This window comes from Mastacembelus armatus, unplaced genomic scaffold, assembly GCF_900324485.2.
Source record: "Mastacembelus armatus unplaced genomic scaffold, fMasArm1.2, whole genome shotgun sequence".
Classification (NCBI taxonomy): Eukaryota; Metazoa; Chordata; class Actinopteri; order Synbranchiformes; family Mastacembelidae; genus Mastacembelus; species Mastacembelus armatus.
In genome coordinates, this window is record NW_022872866.1 from 749,194 (window position 1) to 774,140 (window position 24,947).

The 24,947-nt window shown below is 45.2% G+C and overlaps 5 protein-coding genes across 5 annotated transcripts; 2 read left to right on the top strand and 3 right to left on the bottom strand.

Moving 5' to 3' along the window:
• Positions 1-650: 650 nt before the first annotated feature.
• Positions 651-4,385, bottom strand: LOC113140211 (E3 ubiquitin-protein ligase TRIM21-like). Its single transcript, XM_026324004.2, has 2 exons — positions 3,940-4,385; positions 651-2,655 (listed from the first exon to the last, which is right to left on the bottom strand). Exon 2 carries the CDS (start codon positions 2,644-2,646, stop codon positions 1,000-1,002), a length of 1,647 nt encoding a protein of 548 aa, XP_026179789.1. The 5' UTR covers positions 2,647-2,655; positions 3,940-4,385; the 3' UTR covers positions 651-999.
• A 1,041-nt stretch (positions 4,386-5,426) lies between these two features.
• On the bottom strand, positions 5,427-9,758 carry LOC113140217 (E3 ubiquitin-protein ligase TRIM21-like). Its single transcript, XM_026324008.2, has 2 exons — positions 9,657-9,758; positions 5,427-8,677 (listed from the first exon to the last, which is right to left on the bottom strand). Exon 2 carries the CDS (start codon positions 8,666-8,668, stop codon positions 7,022-7,024), a length of 1,647 nt encoding a protein of 548 aa, XP_026179793.1. The 5' UTR covers positions 8,669-8,677; positions 9,657-9,758; the 3' UTR covers positions 5,427-7,021.
• Positions 9,759-10,916: 1,158 nt separating this feature from the next.
• On the top strand, positions 10,917-13,825 carry tomm20b (translocase of outer mitochondrial membrane 20b). The gene is made up of 5 exons (XM_026323911.1): positions 10,917-11,147; positions 12,017-12,063; positions 12,258-12,339; positions 12,602-12,744; positions 13,269-13,825. Exons 1-5 carry the CDS (start codon positions 11,024-11,026, stop codon positions 13,311-13,313), a joined length of 441 nt encoding a protein of 146 aa, XP_026179696.1. The 5' UTR covers positions 10,917-11,023; the 3' UTR covers positions 13,314-13,825.
• A 201-nt stretch (positions 13,826-14,026) lies between these two features.
• Positions 14,027-17,900, bottom strand: rbm34 (RNA binding motif protein 34). The gene is made up of 11 exons (XM_026323909.2): positions 17,687-17,900; positions 17,282-17,438; positions 16,888-17,024; positions 16,522-16,726; positions 16,204-16,263; positions 15,962-16,005; positions 15,658-15,741; positions 15,509-15,572; positions 15,373-15,415; positions 15,164-15,282; positions 14,027-14,695 (listed from the first exon to the last, which is right to left on the bottom strand). The coding sequence occupies exons 1-11, from the start codon at positions 17,707-17,709 to the stop codon at positions 14,363-14,365; spliced, it is 1,269 nt and encodes a 422-aa protein (XP_026179694.1). The 5' UTR covers positions 17,710-17,900; the 3' UTR covers positions 14,027-14,362.
• Positions 17,901-18,094: 194 nt separating this feature from the next.
• tbce (tubulin folding cofactor E) lies at positions 18,095-23,526 on the top strand. The gene is made up of 17 exons (XM_026323908.2): positions 18,095-18,197; positions 18,350-18,486; positions 18,808-18,892; positions 18,972-19,136; positions 19,218-19,303; positions 19,856-19,955; positions 20,044-20,146; positions 20,379-20,455; positions 20,559-20,651; positions 21,195-21,259; positions 21,397-21,461; positions 21,695-21,847; positions 21,972-22,110; positions 22,384-22,452; positions 22,549-22,608; positions 22,718-22,809; positions 23,063-23,526. Exons 2-17 carry the CDS (start codon positions 18,372-18,374, stop codon positions 23,156-23,158), a joined length of 1,563 nt encoding a protein of 520 aa, XP_026179693.1. The 5' UTR covers positions 18,095-18,197; positions 18,350-18,371; the 3' UTR covers positions 23,159-23,526.
• Positions 23,527-24,947: the final 1,421 nt, after the last annotated feature.

The following is a 24,947-nucleotide window of genomic DNA, read 5'->3' on the forward strand; positions in this document are numbered from 1 at the left end:
GTTTCCTAGCAGATATTCTACCATGAAGGCCTGATTCACACAGTCTCCTCTTAACAGTTGTTCTAGAGATGTGTCTGCTGCTAGAACTCTGTGTGGCATTGACCTGGTCTCTAATCTGAGCTGCTGTTAACCTGCGATTTCTGAGGCTGGTGACTCGGATGAACTTATCCCCCGCAGCAGAGGTGACTCTTGGTCTTCCTTTCCTGGGGCGGTCCGCATGTGAGCCAGTTTCTTTGTAGCGCTTGATGGTTTTTGTGACTGCACTTGGGGACACTTTCAAAGTTTTCCCAATTTTTCGGACTGACTGACCTTCATTTCTTAAAGTAATGATGGCCACTCGTTTTTCTTTACTTAGCTGCTTGTTTCTTGCCATAATACAAATTCTAACAGTCTATTCAGTAGGACTATCAGCTGTGTATCCATCTGACTTCTGCACAACACAACTGATGGTCCCAACCCCATTTATAAGGCAAGAAATCCCACTTATTAAACCTGACAGGGCACACCTGTGAAGTGAAAACCATTTCAGGTGACTACCTCTTGAAGCTCATCAAGAGAATGCCAAGAGTGTCCAAAGCAGTAATCAAAGCAAAAGGTGGCTACTTTGAAGAAGCTAGAATATGACATATTTTCAGTTGTTTCACACTTTTTGGTTATGTATATAATTCCAGATGTGTTAATTCATAGTTTTGATGCCTTCAGTGTGAATCTACAGTTTTCATAGTCATGAAAATAAAGAAAACTCTTTGAATGAGAAGGTGTGTCCAAACTTTTGGTCTGTACTGTACGTATGAAAGTGAGTTGACACTGAACATGAACATTCAATATAAACATTATTTTCCTAAAGTAACAGTGAATCTGTTCATTTAAAAAATCACTGGTGATTAATTGATTTTTCTCTAATCTGTGAGTTTGTCTGGAGAATATTTACACAGTGGGTGGAAAATGGAACAATTTCATCAGTAAAGACATGGGAGGGTGAGTTTGATCATCAACTGATCAGACAGTTTGATTGACAGGACAGATGATCAGAGGAGCAGAGTTTTTACCACCATCATTAGGACAGGGACAGAAGAACGGGTAGAGTTTCTCAGTGAAGGAGCAGCCAGTGAAGGAGTAGATAAGAGCTGCAGCATCTATGTCATAGAAGGAGACCAGACCCTCCTCATAATCCACAAACACCCCCACCTTCTCAGGACCAGACCTCAGGGAGAGACAGACTGAAGGGCCAGCAAGAGCTTTGTAGTCATTTCCATTTCTCAACCATATAGTCCAGAAACCATTTTTAGGACTCAGTGTGATTTTACCCTTCCTGTTGATCGACTCTCTGACCACTCCTAAATCCCAGTCAGTCTTTCCTTTAACCTGAACCTCAAAGTAAAATCTGCTTGAAGAGAAACTCTGCTTTCCTAAGACCATACCACAATAAGAAAATCTCTCTGGGTTGTCTGGAAGATTCTTCTTCACATCATTGTGACTCACTTGTTTCCCATCATCAGACAGGATCAGATTAGGATGTGCTGTATGAGGATCCAGAGTCACATCCACTTCAAACTGCTGGACCCTCTTCAGCTCAGCCTCAAACAGCTTCTTCTTCATCTGTTTCCTGAGTGTGTCCTCCAGCTGAGCCACAGCTCTCACCACAGTCCCCTCATGTGATGGAGGACGGACTCTGACCTCTGTCCAGTCCTTGGTGGGTGGAGCAGCTTTCAGGGAGGAGAAGCTTTGGAGGAGGTGGAGGTGGTCTTCAGAGCGTGAGAGCTGCTCCACCTCAGTGCTTCTCTTCATCAGCTCAGAGATTTCCTGTTCCAGGTCTTTGATGAAACCTTCAGCCTGTTTCTCTGTACTTTCCTGTTGCTCTTCGATCTCCTGTATGAGCTGCTCCAGGCCTCTCTCAACAGACTCCATCAGAGCAGTGAAGACCTGAAGACCTTCTGCTGTCTCTCTGTCTGCAGCTGCTTTACTGATCCTCACTGACTCTTTGAGCTCCTCAATCTTCACTCGTCTCTTCTGGATCATTTTCTGAATTTCAGCCTGTGTCTTCCCCAGCTCTGCCTTCTTTCCTTCACCTTCTTCTTTCAGAGGAACAAACTCATGTGTCCTGTGGTCTAAAACAGGGCAGAGCATGCAGACACATGACTGGTCGGTCTTACAGAACAGCTCCAGAGGTTTATTGTGCTTCCTACACATCCTGCCTTCCAGGTTGTCCACAGGCTGGATCAGCTGATGTCTTTTCAGGGCTGAAGCTGTCAGATGAGGCTCCAGGTGAGTCTCACAGTAGGAGGCCACACACACCAGGCAGGACTTCAGGGCCTTCAGTTTGGTTCCAGTGCAGACGTCACAGGGAACTTGTCCTGGTTTGGCAGCTTGTTGGTCTGAGCTGCTGCTGCTGGCTTTGTGTTGAGCTCCATGTCTGAACTCAGCAACCATCCCAGAGAACAAGGTGTTGATGTGCAGCTCAGGTCTTGGGACGAAACCCCTTTTACACATTGGACACTGGCACCTGTCACTACTATCCCAGTGTTGGTTGATGCAGTTGTTGCAGAAGTTGTGTCCACATGGTGTGGAGACTGGATCAGTGAACACATCCAGACAGATGGAGCACAGGAACTGGTCTTCAGATCTCAGACAGCTGGCAGCAGACATGTCTACACACTGAGGACAGAAGTAACAGGATTAACTCATTTCTCATAAAGTCGTTTTTCTCAGTGAGAATATTCAGATTTTCAGTCGATGTCACTGTTTTTCAATGGCCATTTATTTTAGTTTCAGTTTTCTGAGACTCATTTATTGTGGAGGGGAGGGCTCTGAGGGGCGGAGCTAAGGGACCTGGTTACTCCATGTATTAAGGAACAAACCACAGGTCTTGTCTCACAGTTCACTCTAAATACTCTGCTGTAAACATCTTCAAGTACAGTTTCTATTAATAAGAATGTTATAGTTGATGTGTTTAAGGACCAGTCTGAGTAGTGAAAATATAAATCTGACTATGACAAATGTTATTAGAAATATCTCAAATGTAATTACAGACAGTAGTGTGGTCCCATTAAATGTTAGGATGTTTTGCCATAGACGACTCTCGCTGCCTAGCATGACCTTAGACCAGCATGAATTCAGCTGGTGTTCCCAAACCACAAATAAGTCTGTCTCTGTCCCGTTTCTTCCACACAGAATTGGACTGGTATGAAGTTAAGTTTAGCTTTTACCCAGCTTAATAATGTTATACTGGTTTGGCAGAGGTCTGCTGGAAAAAGTCCACAGCAGCAGGATCGACCAGTACAAACCCTGAGCATTAACTCTGGTGCTGAGGCTGCTGTGTATTTTGTGTTAACGCACTGATGAGACCTTGTGCAGCAGCAGCAGCCACACTGGCCTCTGGACTGAGCAGGTAGTCGGCTCATTGGGGCGACTGCAGACTGTGTCAACAACAAGCCTGTTGAAATTGTCAATAAGCAGCACATGGTATTTATGACTGATGGAGACACAGATGTTTCCATGAAGGAAAGTGACCATTTCATTGATAAATGAACATGTTTACAATGATTGACAAGACTCTGGGAAATGACACAAAGCAAAACATTAAATGTGTAACTGTGATGCTACAGGAGCTGAGACAGTCCTCTCCTTCTTAGTCCCGCCCCTCAGAGCCATCTTCTTCTTAGCCCCGCCTCTCAGAGCCATCTCCTTCTTAGCCCCGCCCCTCAGAGCCCTTCCCTCAGCGCCAAAACTGTTACGGAAAAGTGAAACTGAAAAACCTTTGGCATGAAAAACATTGTAAAGATTGTATTTTTTAAATTTATCAATGCCAAAGTTCTTTTTCGGTACAAATGTTTCAATGTCAGTGTTTTATTTTTTAGTTTCGGTTTTGTTTTCAGAGCCAAAGTTTATTTTTCGGAGCCAAAGCTGAAGAGTCTCTGTTCCGGCTCCTTCTGTACTCACCAGTGTTTCCAAAGTCTCTGCTGTTTTGTGGACAAAGATCTTTGAGCTCAGTTTATTTTCCTCCACACAGAAACAGACTCGTCTCGGCTGCAGCTCTGCTCTGGTTCTGACTAACTTCCTGTTTCACCTGAGCCATGTGACGTTGGAGCTGCCCTGGGTTGCCAGTTCTGCCGCCTCATCCTGCAGCTGTGTTCTTTAGACGTGATTAGAACATCTGGCCCAGGATGAACTGACCCTTGAAGGAGACTTTTTACCTCTTTAACCCACTTTTCTCTGGAGCTGGAGTCTTTAGCAGCTAATTGACCATGTTTACAAAATGATTTCAGTCCAAGGTGCAAAAACATTTGCAGGCTGAGGAGAAAACCACAGTGTGTTTCCAGTCCCGGACATTTCCGGGTGTCCTGAGGCCTGTTTGGCCTTGAACAGTCGGTCTGAGCAGTGACGGACCGACCAGCAGGAACAGCTGACTCCTCACAGTCCGCGCGTCAGACGCCGCTCTCGCCGCCGCCTCAGGTGACGTCATCGCGCCCCCTGGCAACGCGCATAGCAACCGTCTTCCCGCCTGTCCGGCAACAACGTTAGAGACGAGTCGCCGAGAGAAATGTCCACATTGAGCAGCAAAGGAAAGGTGGAGCAGAGAGGGAGAGAACCACACAGAGAAAGAAGCGCCATGTTCTCCAGAAAGGGAGCAGGTCAGTCAGAAACAGCCGCTCAAACACACACGCGGCCCAGCCAGCGGGGCTAACTCACTAGCTAACAACAGGGAGACTCGTTAGCGCCACCTGCCGGTCTGACCGTGACACACACTGGAGGGACTGGTGTGTGTGAGCTGTTTGGAAAGTGTCCACATGTTTGATGCTTGAACAGAATCACCTGAACATCCAAGGGGACTCTGTCTCATTCTGGGTTTAGACGGTGCAGGTGACTTGTTTTGTGGGTCTGGCCTTGTACATGTGGATGTGCCCTGGTCGCTGTGTTGCTGTACTGAGTTTTTGAGGGGTCACCCAGAGCCGGGACAGACCTTCCAGACTCAGTGTTGACCTGAAATGTGAAGAACAACAACGTCATTTGTGCTCAGTTTCCTCCAAAGCTGCTGGGTTCCCTTATGTTCCTTCCAGTTTGGCTCCATCAGAAGCTTCTCCATAAATGTCCATCCAATGTGAAGCGTCCTGGTCTCTCCACTGCCCCCCCTCCTCCATGTTGATGTTTCCCACACTGAATGATGACGACAGGCGACATGTGCAGAGGAGGGAGACGTTAAAACGACCACATGGATTCTGATCTGACCGTTCTGACGGAGCTCGCACACTCACACATCGGACAGGAATCGGATGTAGGACCACATATGCAGGTGGCCCAGATCTGGTCTGAGAACTGATCTGGTTTGGTCTGTTCACACTGTGGCAACATCAGGACTGAGTCAGTGGAGGGAAAACAGCAGAAACTTCAGCTGTGAAACTTCAGAAATGACCCATGAACCATCATCATCATGTGAACGTCTTGTTTTTATTTGTAGATCATGAAACATGGATTTATCATCAATACTGAAGCTTTAAATCAAATCTGACAAATTAACATCATTAAAAAAACATTTACATTTAGTTTTTAGCATCAGGTCCAACATTTGTGTGTGTGTGTGTGTGTGTTAGTTATCACTGATTTTCTGATGTGGATTTTAATATGATGTTAATGAGGTACAATAACACGTATAGAGCTAAAGCATTGTGTTTTTATACTGTTATTTTAGAAGAAAAAGTCAGAATAAAGTCACAGTTTTATAAGAAAATGTGCTAAAATCTAATTCTTCTTCTTCCAAATATCTTCAATGATTGAAATGGATTTAATTTAAGGTTTATCAGTAAATTGAAATCATTGAAATCCATTTCTATAGAAGGACTCCCACAGCTTCAGTCATGGAGCCGACTGGGAGAATTTCCTCATGTTTACAAGAAAGTGCTAAAGAAATAATTTCAGTACGTGAACTAGACGTCGGTTGCTGTTTTCGTCAGGTTCTGCCTGGGATAAGACAGGAAGTCCAACACAGAGTTTAATCTGGAGACACAAAGAGCAGCTGGACTGCTGCTGTGCCACAAAACTGACCTTAAGATCACAATTTAAATGTGGTTAAAGACCATGAACAGTATATTGGAGGAGCCGCTGCTGTCTGAGACAATACTTTGTCATCTTTCAGAAGCATCAAACCATCCTGATGCATTTGAACTATATCCACAGGACTCAACACCCACTGAAGCAAAACCTCCTCCAGGTCGGACCCTGTGGTGGACGAGGTATTTAGATCCTTTACTTTGGTGAAAGTCCTGCATTAAAACCTTATTGAAGTCAAAATATATTGAAGTATTATCAGCCAAATATACTAAATGTATCAGAAGTAACAGCAGGAAACTGGTCGCTGTCAGTGTGTTACTGGTGTATCTGATGTTTGTGCTGCATTTATGTACATGTTAAACTTTACTGCTGTAGTTGTTACACTGTGCAGCAAAACCATGTTTAGTTTAGTGACACTGCATTTTCCAGCTGATCCCAAGTGTTTTCTATTTTAAAGAAGCAGCATATTTATCCTAAAGCAACATTCATCCTTCCATTTATCAGAAAAGATGGAAATCACCAAATCTGAAGGTGAATCATTTCAAAGACACGTGTGTTTGTGCAGCAGCATGAAGAACTTTAGGGATGTGGTGCTTTGTTTGTGTTGTTTGTGTGTGAGGTGTGGGACCATCCTCCGCCCCGTGTCCTCTGGACTAACGTCCCACCGCTGAACCATATTCAGATGGAAACGGGTTCAGACTGTACGTGAACACGTGTTCCCTTAAATCCCAGTGAATCTTTTCCTCTGGAACGTTCTCACTCTGAGGTTTGATCCTATTTAGAGGCCACTGATGTGACAGAAGAATAATCAGCCTGTCATTGTTGGTTGGTTGGTTGGTTTCTAATCCATTGCCATAGTATTGATGGCTGTGCCAGTGTTGTAGTAGAAATCCTTTGGTATATCTGTGCACAGTGGTTGTCAAAGCTACAGATTCATAAATGTTTCTATTGGCGGCAAATCTTCATCATAAACTGATCAGACAGTTTGATTGACAGGACAGATGATCAGAGGAGCAGAGTTTCTACCACCATGATTATTACAGGGACTGAAGTACGGGTAGAGTTTCTCAGTGAAGGAGCAGCCAGTGAAGGAGTAGATAAGAGCTGCAGCATCTACGTCATAGAAGGAGACCAGACCCTCCTCATAATCCACAAACACCCCCACCTTCTCAGGACCAGACCTCAGGGAGAGACGGACTGAAGGGTCAGTAAGAGCTTCATATTTATTTCCATTTCTCAACCATATAGTCCAGAAACCATTTTTAGGGCTCAGTGTGTTTTCTCCCTTCCTGTTGATCGACTCTCTGGCCACTCCTAAACTCCAGTTAGTCTTTCCTTTAACCTGAACCTCAAAGTAAAATCTGCCTGAAGAGAAACTCTGCTTTCCTAAGACAATACAATATCGTGAAAATCTCTCTGGGTTGTCTGGAAGATTCTTCTCCACATCACTATAATTCACTCGTTTCCCATCATCAGACAGGATGAGCCATGGACTTGCTGTATGAGGATCCAGAGTCACATCCACTTCAAACTGCTGGACCCTCTTCAGCTCAGCCTCAGCGAGCAGCTTCTTCTTCTGTTTCCTGAGTGTGTCCTCCAGCTGAGCCACAGCTCTCACCACAGTCCCCTCATGTGATGGAGGACGGACTCTGACCTCTGTCCAGTCCTTGGTGGGTGGAGCAGCTTTCAGGGAGGAGAAGCTTTGGAGGAGGTGGAGGTGGTCTTCAGAGCGTGAGAGCTGCTCCACCTCAGTGCTTCTCTTCATCAGCTCAGAGATTTCCTGTTCCAGGTCTTTGATGAAACCTTCAGCCTGTTTCTCTGTACTTTCCTGTTGCTCTTCGATCTCCTGCATGAGCTGCTCCAGGCCTCTCTCAACAGACTCCATCAGAGCAGTGAAGACCTGAAGACCTTCTGCTGTCTCTCTGTCTGCAGCTGCTTTACTGATCCTCACTGACTCTTTGAGCTCCCGAATCTTCACTCGTCTCTTCTGGATCATTTTCTGAATTTCAGCCTGTGTCTTCCCCAGCTCTGCCTTCTTTCCTTCACCTTCTTCTTTCAGAGGAACAAACTCATGTGTCCTGTGGTCTAAAACAGGGCAGAGCATGCAGACACATGTCTGGTCGGTCTTACAGAACAGCTCCAGAGGTTTATCGTGCTTCCTACACATCTTGCCTTCCAGGTTGTCCACAGGCTCGATCAGCTGATGTCTTTTCAGGCCTTCAGCTGTCAGATGAGGCTCCAGGTGAGTCTCACAGTAGGAGACCAGACACACCAGGCAGGACTTCAGGGCCTTCAGTTTGGTTCCAGTGCAGACGTCACAGGGAACTTGTCCTGGTTTGGCAGCTTGTTGGCCTGAGCTGCTGCTGCTGGCTTTGTGTTGAGCTCCATATCTGAACTCAGCAACCATCCCAGAGATGAAGGTGTTGATGTGCAGCTCCGGTCTTGGGTTGAAAACCCTTTTACACATTGGACACTGGCACCTGTCATTAACATCCCAGTATTGGTTGATGCAGTTCTTGCAGAAGTTGTGTCCACATGGTGTGGAGACTGGATCAGTGAACACATTCCGACAGATGGAGCACAGGAACTGGTCTTCAGATCTCAGACAGCTGGCAGCAGACATGTCTACACACTGAGGACAGAAGTAACAGGATTAACTCGTTTCTCATAACTGGATCAGAAAGTAGTCAGGAGTCTGACAATAATGATGTCAGGGACAAACAGGTTGAATGGCAGGAAGAACTGGAAAGTGAACAACATCAAGAATCCTCAGGTGACAACGCCCCAGTGAATGTGGTGTGAAAGGAAAGAAAGACATTTTAATAATAACACATTTAATTCATGGGCAGCTTTCAAAACACTCATGGACTCCTTATATAGTAATTCATTTAAAAACAGGTGGTTTATTTATCATATGATCAGTCAAATATGAAGTTTAGTCATTTAAACATTTACTGAACTGAAGTGACAAAAGTCTGAAATGAAAAATAGGGAGGTAACAGGGAGGACCCACAGAGCTCACACTGAGGTGGAGAGTCCAGTTTGTAAATAAAACGTTTTGACCCACCAATGGGTCGATGTGACAGAAGAGATTATAAGAACAATACTCTAACAAGATGACTCTAATAATTGTGTTGAAGGATCAAAATGAAACAGACGCCTGTGATGATGAGGTCGGTCTTTTAAACTTTAACCAGTCGTCAGTTTGTGTCACTGAGCTGCAGCTTTTCCTGAAAACACATTAACACCTGATACTAAACTTTACATTAGACTCTTTCTGTGACATATTTATTTTAAACTCAGCTGATGCTTTTTCTTTTGAGGATTCCTAGAAATGGTCTTAACCTGAGTAACGTAGACAGGTAGAATTCACTCTCAGCAGAAGGTTCGTTTGGAGCTTTGAAAAAAACATTAATTAACAATTAATTCATTATTGTTCAGTACTATTATTAACAAAAATACTGTGTATGTCTGTAGTTTAAAATCACTTTATTGAAGTTAACTTGTCCTGTCAGCATGAAATGACAAGAGTGAACCCTCCTGTTTGATCTGAGCTCTGAGTTTGGTGTTAACGCTGTTTGTTAACAGTGAATATTATCAGCTGGACTCACCAGTGTTTGAGTCTCCTGTTGACAAACTGATGAACTCAGGTTATTTCACCTTTAGACAGAAACAGACCCCCGTCTCGACTGCAGCTCTGATGTGGCTCTGACCCACTTTCAGTTTCATGTGAGGGATAGTGACTGAACCACTTCTCCTTCCTGCAGTTCCATTTCTGGGTTTTGGTTCCTGCTTCATTTTTCAGGATTACAGTTACATGCAACACCAGAGTTTAGTTCAGGAACAGTCTGAGAATCAAACATGTTCAGTGTCACAGACAAGTCTTTAACAACAGATATCAGAGTACCTGCAGGTTTAAAATCACCAAATTCAGTTCTGTGCTAGAACAGTATTATACTGTTATTATATTAGTATTATACTTTCTGATGGCCGGACAGAAAGCTCACATTAACTATCTATAACTATTAACCATTAATCCATGAACTATCTATAACTATTACCCATTAATTATCAATAACTATTAATCCATTAACGATCTATAACTATTATCCATTAACTATCTATAACTATTAACCATTAACTATCTATAACTATCTATAGCTATAACTATTACCCATTAATTATCAATAACTATTAATCCATTAACGATCTATAACTATTAACCATTAACTATCTATAACTATCTATAGCTATAACTATTACCCATTAATTATCAATAACTATTAATCCATTAACTATCTATAACTATTAACCATTAATCCATGAACTATCTATAACTATAACTATTACCCATTAATTATCAATAACTATTAATCCATTAACGATCTATAACTATTAATCCATTAACTATCTATAACTATTAACCATTAATCCATGAACTATCTATAACTATAACTATTACCCATTAATTATCAATAACTATTAATCCATTAACTATCTATAACTATTAACTATTAATCCATTAACTATCTATAACTATTAATCCATTAACTATCTATAACTATTAACTATTAATCCATTAATTATCTATAACTATTAATCCATTAACTTTCTGTCACTAATCTGTGTAGCGGAATGAACAAGTTATGAGAATAAGGCTCTTCACCCCAACAACCTCCAGTGTAAGCCGGTTTAGTAATTCAGACATGAGTCTGGGTCACATAAAAGTCAATAAACGTGTTTAAGATAATAATGTGTGTTTCATAAACCCATCAGCTTATTTTACTGTGTAAATATTATTATTCTTCACATTCTAGTCAGGCGGTTTTCAGGCAGCTTCCATCTGTCAAGCTGTGGGGTCCTTCCGGGTCCTTCCTGCCCCGAGTCCTCCGACAGCCTCCTGACACGAACCGATCACCGGTGGAAAAACCGTAAATTCACCCGAAATCTTCCAGAAACCGAACCGGTTCCGGGCGTCATGATGGGCGGGAGGACGAGCGCGATAGCCGCGGGGGTGTGCGGGGCCTTGTTCGTCGGCTACTGCATTTATTTCGACAGGAAAAGACGGAGTGACCCCAACTTCAAGAACAGGCTGCGAGAACGTGAGTGTTGACCTCTTCCTCACCGGGCCTGGTTCAGTCCGGTCCGGGTCGGTTCGGCCTGCCCGTAACTCCGCTCAGATATCGCGTGTTTTAACGTCTCTGTGCTAAACAACAAGTTAACGAACGTCCCGACCAGAGTCCGGACAGAACACAAGATCCCAGGGTGTTCGGGTCAAAGGTCAGCCAGGTCAACCAGTCAGCACCAACTTAAGGACAATGTCGCAGAGAGTTCGGTCCAGCTCTTCTCTAATGTGTGTGTGTGTGTGTGTGTGTGTGTGTTCACGCTCATTCATAAAGCTGCTGCTAACACACACTGAACCTGCTGGGCTTCCTGCCACAGGGAGATTATGGTTCTGTTCAGGGAACAGGGACCTGAGGCGGCTTCTGAACAGATCTTGGAGTCACCTGATGGATTGGAACAAAATAAAGGGTTTATTGTGACAGTAGACACACACACACACACACACACACAGGTAGCCCTGACACCTTTGTGTCTGGGCCACACCAAGCCAGGTATCTCAAACACCACCTGACCCGGTCCAAAGTGAGTGGAGTAGCCTGATCCAGGTAGCCCTCAGTCCTTCCCAGCAGGTCCAGAATCCTGCACAGACGACACAGTAATTGTACAGTGCTGAGATAATGCAGTGAAATGTAAAACAGACTGACGGTCAAATCATCTGAAGTCCATGTCTAATGATCACAGGTGTCAGAGCAGCTGGGTTGTTGTAGTTTCCATGAGCAGCATGTTGTGATGAATGTTTGACAAAATGTGTTTTAAACGTCTATTTAGGGATCCAATAAATGATCAGTGTCGTTCCTCCACCGGACTCCAAATGGACTGTGACTGTATGTGGTTTGTTTTGCTGCAGGCAGGAGGAAGCAGAAGGCAGCCAAAGAGAGGGCCGGCCTGGCAAAGGTGAGACTCATGGTTCTCGGGAGCACGATGTAAAACACTATAGAAACCTCATAGTTAGCACCACGGTATCTCTCAAGATAAATGGCTACGTGTTTGTACCATGGGAGGAAGTGGTAATCTGTTGTCTGTGACATCACGAGACTGAACCAGTCTCTAGATCCGCTTGCTGTGTCTGAAAGTTCCCTGTCCTGCAGCTTCCAGACCTGAAGGACGCTGAAGCGGTGCAGAAGTTCTTCCTGGAGGAGATCCAGCTGGGGGAGGAGCTTCTGGCTCAGGGTAACACCTCCGTCGACACATCACCAGCTCACCAGAGGCTTCAGGCGCTTCCTGCAACCTCACAGACTGAATGATGAATCTGTTCACATATAAAAGCAGCACAGTAACGCAGGACACTGGACACTAGCACTGCCTCACACCTGCTGTATGACCCCGCTTAACGTAACCTGAGGACTTTGTGAACCAGGTTCTGAATCTTCCTGCATGTGGTACAGACAAGTCTCCATGAAGGTGACAGGCATCTTGTTGTTTCCCTCCACAGGAGACTACGAGAAAGGTGTGGACCACCTGACCAACGCCATCGCGGTGTGTGGTCAGCCTCAGCAGCTGCTGCAGGTGCTGCAGCAGACTCTGCCCCCACCCGTCTTCCAGATGCTGCTCACCAAACTACCCAGCATCAGCCAGGTAGGTCAGACCCCACCCTCTGGTCCAGAATCAGCCAGGCAGCTCCAAAACCAACCACCACCAACAACCAAATAGCCTCATTGCTTTCCTAGTTTATAAGTAGCCCAAACACTAAAAATCCAGAATCAGAGCCCACTATCACCCAACTAGCCCCAGACCCTCACAACTGGTCCACTTCGGACAGATGGACCCAACTACAGGTCCAGAATTGGCAGGGTACTCCTACACCTCCCTAATTGGTTCACTACTTGTCAGGTAGTCCTCAAACTTCAGACTCATTCAGACACAGCAAGGTAGCCCACAGATCTTCCTGGACCATAACTTGTTCAGAATCAGCCCCAAAGTTTCTCCAATGGTTCAAACTTATGCCTTATGCCTAAGGTACCTTTCAAATGTCCATGACTAGTCCAGGATCAGGACTGGATCCAAATGGCTCCAGAACATGCTGGACCTGTTGACCTGCTTGGTTATTGTCACTGTCAAACTGCAGCTCTGAATGTCTGTTTTCTGCTCCCGTCCTGCAGCGCATCGTGAGTGCACAGAGTCTCAGCGAGGACGATATCGAATAATGAGGACTGAGAGGAAACACCTCCCCAGGCCCCCCACCCGTCTCTCTCCCCTCCTTTTCTTCCTCATGTGGACCTCCTCCCTCCATCACAACCTGCCAACGCCTCGGCCTTCAGCCGACGCCATCACGTCCCTCCAGAAACTAGTTTTTTTATTCCTGGCTTGTCCATGACAGTCGTGTTTGTTTTTACTTAAATTACCCGTTTTGGGGTAGTCGGATATCTCGATCATAAAGCCCAGAGAAATCTAAACCAACCGGTCTCCATTCCTCCACCTTTACCTGTGTACCAACTTCCTGGACTGGGTGTTGAAACATGAATCATCTCCTCTCTTGGGTGATGTCATCCTGTTTGTACCGAGCGCCTTCGTGGTCCTTATATCAGTAAAGCTACTCTCTGTTTGGATGTTACAGAGTATTTATTGTTTCGTCATCAGGCTCAACACTTTTTAAAAAGTGATCGAATGTTTTGTTTATGTTAAAAGAGGAAAAAATTAAAAACGTGAACAAACTGTACGGCGGGTGTGAGCTCTCTTCACTGCAGGAACCTTCCGACTCTTGGAAACCAAAACCTACATTGCTGCCATTTATCTTAAATTTCTGTTTCAGCAAATCAAACGTGAGAAAAACTTATTTTCTCTGCACATTAACTTCAGGCTTCATGTCAGAAATGCTCTGATCTGACCAGCATCAGACCTGAATCAACTGCCCTCTGGATTATTACAAATGTTTTAGTTGAAACTTTATTCCTGACGTTTCCATCCACAAACCAAATTTACATGTTTAGTTAAGAAAAGGTTCCACAAAGCTTCTGTAACATCAGAGGAACCAGACAGAACCAGAAATGATGTACTTTGTAATGTGCCCGTGTTGGACTTTGTCCACCTGTGGTACAGAACTACATGGTTTTAGGGACAGGACGAGACTGGAGGTCTCCATCTGTTGTTCTCCGGATTAATCTGCTGCTGGGAACAAACTCATGCAAAAACCTGGGTCAGTCCAAATCCTTTTAACCCTTGAAACACTTTTATTTCTGTAAACGTTCCTCAGAGGTCAGATATGAACAGTCTTCTTTGGCTTCACTTTCTTCTTCTGTCCTTTCTTTTTGCTCTTTTTCTTTGGATCCACCATCTCTCCTTTGAACGAGGTGGAACTTTTTCTTGTCGTCTGTTTCCCAGTGAATTTGTTAGGACCCTTGAATTCTCCTTTCATAGGCCCCTTTGAAGGGCCCTTGTTACTGGGGCCCCTGCCAGGCCCCCCTGTGGTTCCCCTGCTGCCAGTTTTATTCTTCTGCTTCTCTTTCTTCACCGACCTCTTCACCCGGATCGACCTGCCCTCCAGCTTTGACCCGTCCAGTTCTAAGGCCAGCTGCACCGAGTCGGCACTCTGACAGGAAGACAACAGACAGATAAACAACAGACAGGTCACAAGGTAAACAACAGATAAACAACAGACAGATAAACAACAAACTGGTAATCAGGTTATCAGGTAAACAACAGACAGAAAAACAACAGACAGTTCATTCATTATTAAATGAAGGATTTTTAAAGTAGAAAATCAAAGACCATTTAAAACAACAGTTTCTAGTTGTGTCAGTTGACTTTCTCACACACACACTGACTAGATGCCCATGTACAGTCTAATGAAAGATGCTGGCTCATGGTCTGAATGAAAACTGGCTGCTGACTCAGTTTTAACCAAAAACCGTTTTAATACAATTTAATGATCATTTAATAATCATGACCTGATGCAGGAAAAACCTTAAAGTCACCACTTTAACGTCATCAACGTGTTTCCATTTCAAATCTCAAATGCTCCAGTACAGAACCAACACCAGGGTCTGAGTCATTGTACCTCAAACAGGACGTAACCGAATCCTTTTCCCAGTCCAGAGTTCTGGTCTCGGACCAGTCTCACGGCCTCCACTGTGCCACACTGCTCAAAATGCCGCCGAAACGCCAGTTCATTTATCTCTGAAACACACACACACACACACACACACGGAGTTAAAGGCGGCCTTAGAGTGAATCTGCTGTCAGTACTGTGGGAGCAGAAAGACTCACCGAACGACAGGTTCCCCACAAACACAGAACGTCTGTGATCGTGCTGCGAGACAACAACACCGACAGGATTCATCAGCACGTGATTTCAGCAGATATGAACTTTTAAACATTTCTACTGTGATGGTTAAAGACTCACCGCTGAGCTGTCGGTCACTCGGTCCACTCGGATGTGAAAGTCTTTCTCCAGCTCCATGCCGTTCCTGTCGGAACACAGAATAAGACACTTTGCTGTGAGACGCCGCAGCGTCAGTACCATGTTCCTGATGTTTACTGTGAGCGTCTGACCTCTCCAGCGCCTTGGCCACCCCGTCCTCGTCTTTAAACACCACGTAGGCGTTCATGCTCTGCTTCTTGGGGTGAACTTTGCGTCTGTGAGGTTAAAAAAATCTCATTTACAAAACAGAAGGATAAATGGAGGTTTATCGACTCCAGTGACGTTTAACAGTGTTTGTTGGTGGGAAGCCAGTGAGGGATTGTTGGAAACGGAAAAGAAGCTGCATTTTATTAATCACAAAAAGAGCCTAATTTCTTTTGAATCTTAACCTGATAAAGAAAAACAGAAGAACAAAGAACACGGAGAGAAACGTACGTGATAGTTGCGACTCTGCGAGACATGGACTGATCCTCTCTGACCTGCAGCAGAGAAACACAAGAGGTCACATGACTTTATTCTTTACGCTGCTCCACGAATGAAAACTTCACTCTGCCTTGATCATGTGAGGTCTAGTTCACCAAGGAGGCCTAAACAAATACTCATGTCTGTTACATGTTGTTTTCCCTGTGTTGTGTAACTGGTGCAGGTACCAGCTGATGCAGTGAGTGTGTTTTTACCACAGAGCGAAACCGGATGGACTCGATGGATCCTTTGTCCCTGAAGAGACTCCGCAGGGTCTGAAGACAGAAAATAAAACCAGGAGTCAGACTGTTCAGAAACATTTTGGAAACACAAAGCACCAAGTTACTTATACACTAATCTAACAAAATGAAAATGCTGAGAAGTAAATGGTTCCTAACGCTCTTTAACAAACATTTTATTTTGACGACAAGATGCTGCAACATGAGTTTAATTCTTTGTTCAACATTAAATATCTAACGGACTATCATTTATTCATAAAACGCCACATGGAAACTGCTCTGGCAGAGGGAAACCTTCTTGGTGCAGCTGATGGGCAGGTTGCCGACGAACACCGTCCTCTTCCTCTTCGCCGCCTCCTCCTGTCGACCGGCCTTCAGCCTCTGCCTCTTCCTCACCCAGTGCTCCACGTCGTTCTCTTCGCCCGGCCCCTTCCTCTTCCTCTTCACGGACGTGTCCTGCCCTCGCTCGTCCTCGTCGGCGTTCTGCAAACTGCTCTCCCTGAAACCAGCGAACAAGCACAGAGAAGTTTCTGGACTGAAGCTGCTTCATTTGATTCAGACGCCACTGAGACGAAAGACCAAAAGAATAACACTAATGCCAGGAAGGACAGAGGAGGAGGAGGAGGTAAACAGAGACACAGCTCAGTTTCTGAACTCCACCTGTTTTCCAGCTTCTGGTCGGCTGCTGATTTCTCCTTTGGCGACTTCTTCTCCTCCTTCTTCTGCTGGGTGGGCTGACCTCCGACCTCTGCACTTTCCCTCTGTTGTTCCGTTGTTCCTGTGCTGCTTTGAACAGGCTGCACAAAATCCAACCAACCACAGGAACATGGTCAATTCTGCTATTCTATATCTTATTATCGGTATTATTATTATACCGAGCGTCTCCTGACTCAGAGACGGAGTCTGACGACTGATGCATCAGAGCTTTGACATAATGTGAAAAGAACAGCTGGACTACAGGAGGACACGTGTCAAAGTCTGTTCACATTCTGAATACAAGTGGACTCCTGAGGCTTTTTAAAGAAATGAAGCAGTGTTTTGACGTGTGATGTACCTCGGGTGCAGGCTGGAACAGAAGAGCTGCAGCTGGTGCAGCGGTGCTGAACAAAGCCGACAGAGGTGCAGAGGTGCCCGAGTTTTTCTGGAACAAACTTCCAGAGACCTGACCCACCACGTAGTCAGCTGACTGCTGGTCTGAAGAAGCTTCTCCACTGAGAACAGAAAGTGAAGAAGGTCCAGAAAAAGAACACAGGACAGAACCGCTTCTCTGAGGAGTTAGGACCTAATGTTTGTGTGTGTGTGTGTGTGTGTGTGTTAAACACCACATCAGATATTTATTTTTAATAACAATAGTAAATCTACAGAGATGAATCACTGCTTCCTGTTATTGTCTATGATTCTGTATTAACAGATGAGATTTAGTTTAAAAAGAAAACTAAAGGAAAATGTGTAAACAAACCTCTGGTGAAGTTTCTTCTTCATGGTTTCTTCCAGGTTTTCTCGCCGTCACTCGCAGACTGACTTCCGGTTTGATCTGTTTATTAGTAATCAATTATCTGACGTTAATTGCAGCTTGTGCACGAATTTCTGCGCTTTAAACTCCAATAACATGCGCGTCCACACGTTTTCTCTACATGTACACAGCTGTACTACTGCGAATTATTTCCCACAGGAAACACGGTCAAAGCGGAACAAATGTTCTTCTATTAAAGTTGATTCGACACCAACATACTGAACAGTTTAGGTCTGAGAGAGTAGGAATTAGTCCGATTTAAGGTCGGGGTCCGTAAAAAAAACATGTCTATTTTGTTTACGGTACATTTCGAACTGGTTTTAATTGGAAACGTTCTGTCGGAAAAAAGTACGACGTCGAAATGTGTCAGTTCCGGTGAGCAGCGAACTGACATGTATTGGTTTGGAAGCTAACGTTAGCTCCGCTGCTAAAACGCTTAAGAACAAAAACTTCACAGGTAATTTAAAGTTATTTTCACCTCACATATGATTCTGTCACACATTAGCAGCTAATGTAGCTAATGTCGCGATTCAACATACGTTAAATTAACGTTACACCTGGACACGAACCTGGATTCCTTGTGAAATGGGCGTGTCTTTGGGGAAACAGGTGAGGAAGGTGAGAAGCCGTGATGGGGGTTGACCAGACGGAGCTGGAGGTGCCGGGGGACGCAGTGGGCAGGCGGGTGTCCTGCGGCGAGGAGCGGGCCACGGTGCGGTACGTGGGCCCGGTACCGCCGACAGCAGGTAAGACCAGGGACGTCAGGTGGACTCGCGTTAGTCTGACTAGGGTCCGTGTTTGTTCAGTTGACCAAGTTTTAAAAGATGCTTTTTGTTAACGAGGTTTGGTCTCAAACTATTTTTAAAGCAACAACACAAAGGATGTTACTGGGTCACACACCTGTGCCAGGTGGACCCGCCTCATACCTGTCACACCACAACAGAGAAGGAAGCTGGAGAGTCAGGAGATAAAATCACAAACCACCAAGTCTGCACACGCACACACTGATGCTGACCCTAATCGTAGTCCTAGTCCTAGTCCTGAGTGAAGGTTTGTTCTGTGTTCAGGGTTGTGGCTCGGCGTGGAGTGGGACAACCCTGAGAGAGGCAAACATGACGGCAGCCACGAAGGAGTCCAGTATTTCGCCTGCAGGTAGTTTTCAGCAGTGACACTGAAGCTGCAGTTTTGTTTGAAATGTGAATAAATACTGTGACCCGGTCATTTCTCTCAGAAACCCTAAAGGAGGCTCGTTTGTCCGCCCAGCGAAGGTGAGCTTCGGCGTGGACTTCCTGAGCGCTGTGCGACAGGTGTACCAGATCAACGCTGAGGAGGTTCTCAGTGAGGAAATCTCCATCTCCTCCAAGAAGCTGACGTGGGAGGGGGTCCAGGAGCGCAGGTACGAAATCCGGGGTCGTCCAGTGGTGCAGACTAACATCAGGGGGATCGGCTCATTTCATCGTCCTGTGTTTGTCTGTAGTTTCGACAGCCTTCCGTCGGTGCTGCTGAGCCACAGCGAGGTGAACGGTGCCGGGGCTGAAGGAGAAATCAAGAAAACAACACCCAGTATCTTTTCACAGACGGAACAGGCTCCTCCGCCTGTACGGAATAATGTTCTAATTCATGTGTTAGACACGTGAATTAGTGGCTGGATGAATGTGGCGTTTTTATCTCTTTGGCTGTGGAGACTTTCCATGTTTGGGTCCGGGCCTCTGGTGCCTCATACTGAAAACTAGTGGGGGAGTTTAGTGGAGGGGGCAGCACGAGCTGGTTGTGAAGGTCCCAGAAGTAAAGTTTAGTTTTTCTCCAAAAGATGACTGGGATGTTCCAGGTTCCAGGTTTTGGTTCTTTGGTTGGACAAAACAACATAATGTCACACTGAACATTGAGACTCTGGGACTTTCTGGGTTTTAATCTTCTGACATATTTTACGATTCAGTCATTGAGGAGAATAACTGATAATGAAGATTAATGTCAGGGCGAGAACCAACGGTCTGACTGTCTGTAGACTGAGGAGTTTGGGGACGTTCCTGGGGAAGTGGTTTAGTGTTGGTGACGGTTATTTAAGGCTGTTGTGAACGTCTTCGTGCTGAGTGACACCTTAACAGCGCCGACCAGACGTCCGGTGGTTGGACCTGAGTGGGACTCTGCTGTCCTGCTGGGGGGACGTGGCAGCCATCGCCCAGCAGCTGGACAGTCTGGAGGGACTACAGCTCAGGTGCAGCTTCCTGTGTCTGCCAGATGTTTTTATTTACTCTTAGTGTTTCTCTCCTTCCACTGAACATTTCACACGCTTTATGTTTTAGCAACAACAGGCTGTGTTTGACCTCTGACCCTGCGGCTCACAGCCAGGCTTTCTGTAGCCTCCGAGTCCTCGCGCTGAACAGCTGCGACCTCACCTGGCCACAGGTACGCCCCATGTGACTGCCACATATTATTAATACAGAAAAGCACTTTAAGTTTGATATAATTTAAAATCGATTACATTTACAGACAATAATCTATAATCACAGTGGTTCAAGAAAAATGAGAAACTGAAGTCTTCATCACTTCTTTACTTCCTTCCTTCCAAAATAAAAGCATCTGTATTTCTTATTTATTAATCTCTGATGTCTGTCTCTCTCTGCTGGTCTCGGCTCAGATCCTGGAGTGCGCCCCCATGTGGCCTCAGCTGGAGGATCTTTGCGTAGTAGAAAACACCATCACAGAGATGCAGAGGTAAAGCTGTTGTGCGTCCTTGTCTCTTCCATCCTCATGGACTCAAAGATTCGGGCTGGTGGACACTAACTCCTGCATGTCTGATGTGATTGATGTCTTAAAGGCCAGACGGAGTCCTGCAGTCCCTGAAGAGTCTCAATCTGTCCAGTAATCCGTTGGTGCAGCACAGTTTGCTCAGCATATCTGCTCTGCCCAGGTACAGCACACATCTGCACCACAGCGCGGCGAGCTCCAGGTTCAGACTGAGTCATGAACTATTGTAAGACTGAGGTGACCAGTCACAGTACTGGACTGAGCCAGAGACCAGGGTCCAGCATGAAGACTACAGGCACCTCTGAAGTACTAACCTAAGAGCTGTTGGCGTTACTTTGAAGAGCAGCTGTCTAATGATCACATGACCGATCAGAGCTGGAACAGCCAATCAGAGAAGCAGATCGACCCTCACGGTTTATTGAGCAGGAATTTCTTTTGCAGAAACTCAGATGATACGTACAAACAAGCATCATGTTGATATCAAATATATGAAAATGTCCAGTAACGTGAACGTTTGTCATTTAATCAGACACGACGAGAATCAGTCACACTCACTGACACGTGATCGTAGATCTAATAAACCCTGATACGTCTAATGAAACAGGCCAAATTGAAATAACTGACTAAAAGCTGATGTGATTATTCTGCTTTGGTTGTTACTGTATAAGTCGGAGGTGCTCAGGTCTCTGTCCTCTGCTGTTTCCAGGCTGGAGCAGCTGAACCTGTCCAGTACCGGACTGTCAGCCATTCAGTTTGATGATGCTGCTCCTGGTAAACTGTCTAATTCAACATAACTAACACGATATTCACATTTAACCCACAGCTGCACAGTCACGTTCTTACAGTTACTGTCAATATTTACTAAATATTAGAACGTAATGTTAGAACTCTGGGTTCTCCGTCTGCAGGGTCTCAAACAGCCATGTTCCCAGCACTGAAGCATCTCAACCTGGACCACAACAACATCTCTGAGGTCAGGCCACTCAAATACACAGTGATCAGCTCCCAATCAAAACAACACCAACAACAATTGATTATTGATTAGTGATGACGATGCTTTGCTCCACATAATCACACGGTTGGATGCAGCTTGTGATCAAAGAATAATTCGAGCTGCTTTAAGAGATTTAAAGGGTTTTATCTAAACTGGGTTTGTTTAATTTTCAAAATAAAAGTACAGCAGGATCAACTCTCTCTCTCTCTCAGTGGGCTGTGGTGGACGAACTGGCAAAGCTTCCTGGTTTGGTTCAGTTTTCGTGTCGCGGAAACCGACTGGTGAGCAGCGACGGAAATCCCAAAACAGCCAATCAGATGCTGATCGCCAAACTGGGACGACTGGTCGTCCTCAACAGTTGCGAGGTGAGCTCAACCTGTGTGTGTGTGTGTGTGTGTGTGTGTGTGTGTGTGTGTGTGTGTGTGTGTGTGTGTGTGTGTGTGTGTGGGTGGGTGATGGAGCTTGACCCGTTGCCATGGTTTCCTTCAGATCTACCCTGAGGACAGGAGGGGGGCGGAGCTTGATTACATCAAGATGTTTGGAGAGGAGTGGTTGAAGTCAGGGGGGCGGAGTCAGTCTAACACCCAGTTCACCTGTCAGCACCCACGCTACCAGAGCCTCATCGACAGTGAGTCACATGATCAGTCACGGGTCAGCTGATCACCGGTGTAAAAGTGACACCTGGAGGCAGCTGGAAGGAAAATACAACAACAACAAAACCTTTTCTCACCGTGACCTTCAGTGGTTCTTAGACAATGAACAGTGAGATTTCATTTAGAGCTTTTAGGGTGAAGTGGAGCAGGAAGTCTGTTCTGTATCGGACACACTAATGTGTGATTATACAGTTTCCAAATGAAGGTGTGATGATGATGATGGTGAAGGTCACCTTGTTGTTTTCCAGAGTACGGCGCTCCAGAGGAAGGCGAGCTGAAGAAACCGCAGCCGTTTGCCCTGAAGAACCAGCTGTTAAGTTAGTCCCACTTTCTGTTTTCTCTTCTCTGATTGGCTAAGAAAACAGGTGGGCGTAAACCTACAGCAGGTCACATGATATTTTCTGTCCTCACAGGGATCACGTTTGTGTTTCCTGACGACGCCGACCGGAAGCCGATTGAGAAGAAACTTCCAGGTAAAACGATTTTCCCGAGACTGAACGTTGTGGAGTTTGAGCCTCGTTGTTTATTTGAGTCACTACAATGTGAAACATCAGCAGAGTGACTGTGTGGTCTGACCCGCAGCCTCCATGGGGGTTCAGAAGGTGAAGGGGCTCCTGTACAGACTGTTGAAGGTTCCTGCAGCAGATCTGAGGCTCAGCTACACCAGCCCCAAGGTAACGCCTGCTAACACACAGCAGCTCTCAGTGTATTAGGGGGCAGCTGAAAGGAGGCGTCTCAGTGAGGTGTTGGGCCCCACATGTCTCCTTCATCTGGTGCCGCCACAGCATCTGATCCACCTCACCTTCATCCTGCACAGAAGTGTCTGTATTTGTTGTGACATGAACGTGTATTTCCTGGTTCTGTCCGGGAAACTAGAAGCTTTGTCCTCAGGCCTCTGTTGACGGTCCAGTGTTCTGGTCTTTGCAGATGGTGGGGACGGAGTTCGAGATCGAAAGCGACCTGAAGACACTGCAGTTTTACTCCATAGAGGACGGAGACCAGGTGCTGGTGCGCTGGACCTGACCCGGAGCAGGGGGTGAAGAGTCGGCCCGGTCCGCAGCAGGGACAGGACCGGACAGGACTGGACAGGACTGGACTTGGACTGAAAAACAGCAGCAGACTGTGGACGCTGTATGTCTCTGTTAGTGAGGACACACATCCACACTGAGCTGGACTGACTTTACCTGCTCAGGATGGATTTGTTGACATGTTGCATGACACTCGACCCGCTTCTCTTTACGCTGCGTTCACAGTCCTCACAGAATCACAGGAAACGCTAGAACAACTTTGCCCTGGTTTGTTGAAATGTAACAGGTGGATTCAGCTTCTAGAATCAGCGTCTCATCTTAAATCACACTCAGCGATTGTTGTGCAATAAACATGATCACACACTCGGTTTGTTCTCATTCAAAATGATCCACTGCAAAAACAATGAGATGTGTCCTCAGCTTCACCAAGCTGCAGTGGAGGAAGAAAAGACATGGGCCCATTCAGAAGCTCCGGAAAACCAAGAAAGTGAACCAGGGTCATTTAGAGCCAGGACTCCAGGACTCCAGGTATAGAGTCAACAGGAAGAGTTAGAAACCTGATTCAATAACCTTTTACTTCTCTCTGTATTATCAACATCCAGCTGTAGATCATAGTACACAGTAATACACAGTGTAGAAGTACTTCATTACAAGTGTAAAAGTCCGGAGAATCAGAAGCAAAATCAATAAAATGTTAATCATCAAAATATGTTAATCATTTGAGTTTCTTGATTAGTCTAATTGTTGATGCTGTTAATGTGGAGCTGTGACACATGTAGGGCAGGAAAACCTGAAAGTATAAACCTCAAACCTGAATTAACGTCCGGTCACCGTCATCGTTTCCTCACAGCTTTGGAAGAACCACTTAAAGAAGAAGAAGAGCCTTCAGCTGAACCTCATTGATCAGCATCAACACAAAGTCCTCGAAACACCAGGGCTGGAAACTACCTCAGTACCTTTACTCCAGTACTGCACTTCTAATTCTGAAGTATTTGTACCTGAGTATTTCTATCTTGTTCTACTTCATCCTTGGACTTCACTACATGTCAGAGCCAAACCTTGTACTTTTTATCTGATAACTGCAGTATATAAAGTACTTCAAATTAGAAGTACATAAGGTAGTTAACGTCAGCTACCCGGCGGTATATAAAGTACTTCAGATCAGAAGTACATAAGGTAGATAACGTCAGCTACCCGGCGGTATATAAAGTACTTCAGATCAGAAGTACATAAGGTAGTTAACGTCAGCTACCCAGCGGTATATAAAGTACTTCAGATCAGAAGTACATAAGGTAGATAACGTCAGCTACCCGGCGGTATATAAAGTACTTCAGATCAGAAGTACATAAGGTAGTTAACGTCAGCTACCCGGCGGTATATAAAGTACTTCAGATCAGAAGTACATAAGGTAGTTAACGTCAGCTACCCAGCGGTATATAAAGTACTTCAGATCAGAAGTACATAAGGTAGTTAACGTCAGCTACCCAGCGGTATATAAAGTACTTCAGATCAGAAGTACATAAGGTAGTTTAACGTCAGCTACCCAGCGGTATATAAAGTAATTCAGATCAGAAAGTACATAAGGTAGTTAACGTCAGCTACCCAGCGGTATATAAAGTACTTCAGATCAGAAGTACATAAGGTAGTTAACGTCAGCTACCCAGCGGTATATAAAGTACTTCAGATCAGAAGTACATAAGGTAGTTAACGTCAGCTACCCAGCGGTATATAAAGTACTTCAGATCAGAAGTACATAGGTCGTTAACGTCAGCTTACCCAGCGGT

Coding starts and splice junctions, on each gene's coding strand:
- tomm20b (XM_026323911.1), top strand. CDS start 11,024: ATGATGGGCGGGAGGACGAGCGCGATAGCCGCGGGGGTGTGCGGGGCC. Junction 11,148..12,016: donor CAAGAACAGGCTGCGAGAAC/GTGAGTGTTGAC, acceptor GTTTTGCTGCAG/GCAGGAGGAAGCAGAAGGCA. Junction 12,340..12,601: donor GGAGGAGCTTCTGGCTCAGG/GTAACACCTCCG, acceptor TTCCCTCCACAG/GAGACTACGAGAAAGGTGTG.
- LOC113140217 (XM_026324008.2), bottom strand. CDS start 8,668: ATGTCTGCTGCCAGCTGTCTGAGATCTGAAGACCAGTTCCTGTGCTCC.
- rbm34 (XM_026323909.2), bottom strand. CDS start 17,709: ATGAAGAAGAAACTTCACCAGAG. Junction 16,727..16,887: donor GACCAGAAGCTGGAAAACAG/GTGGAGTTCAGA, acceptor CGCTGGTTTCAG/GGAGAGCAGTTTGCAGAACG. Junction 16,264..16,521: donor CCATCAGCTGCACCAAGAAG/GTTTCCCTCTGC, acceptor TTCTGTCTTCAG/ACCCTGCGGAGTCTCTTCAG.
- LOC113140211 (XM_026324004.2), bottom strand. CDS start 2,646: ATGTCTGCTGCCAGCTGTCTGAGATCTGAAGACCAGTTCCTGTGCTCC.
- tbce (XM_026323908.2), top strand. CDS start 18,372: ATGGGGGTTGACCAGACGGAGCTGGAGGTGCCGGGGGACGCAGTGGGC. Junction 19,137..19,217: donor GAGGGGGTCCAGGAGCGCAG/GTACGAAATCCG, acceptor GTTTGTCTGTAG/TTTCGACAGCCTTCCGTCGG. Junction 22,810..23,062: donor TCAGCTACACCAGCCCCAAG/GTAACGCCTGCT, acceptor TGGTCTTTGCAG/ATGGTGGGGACGGAGTTCGA.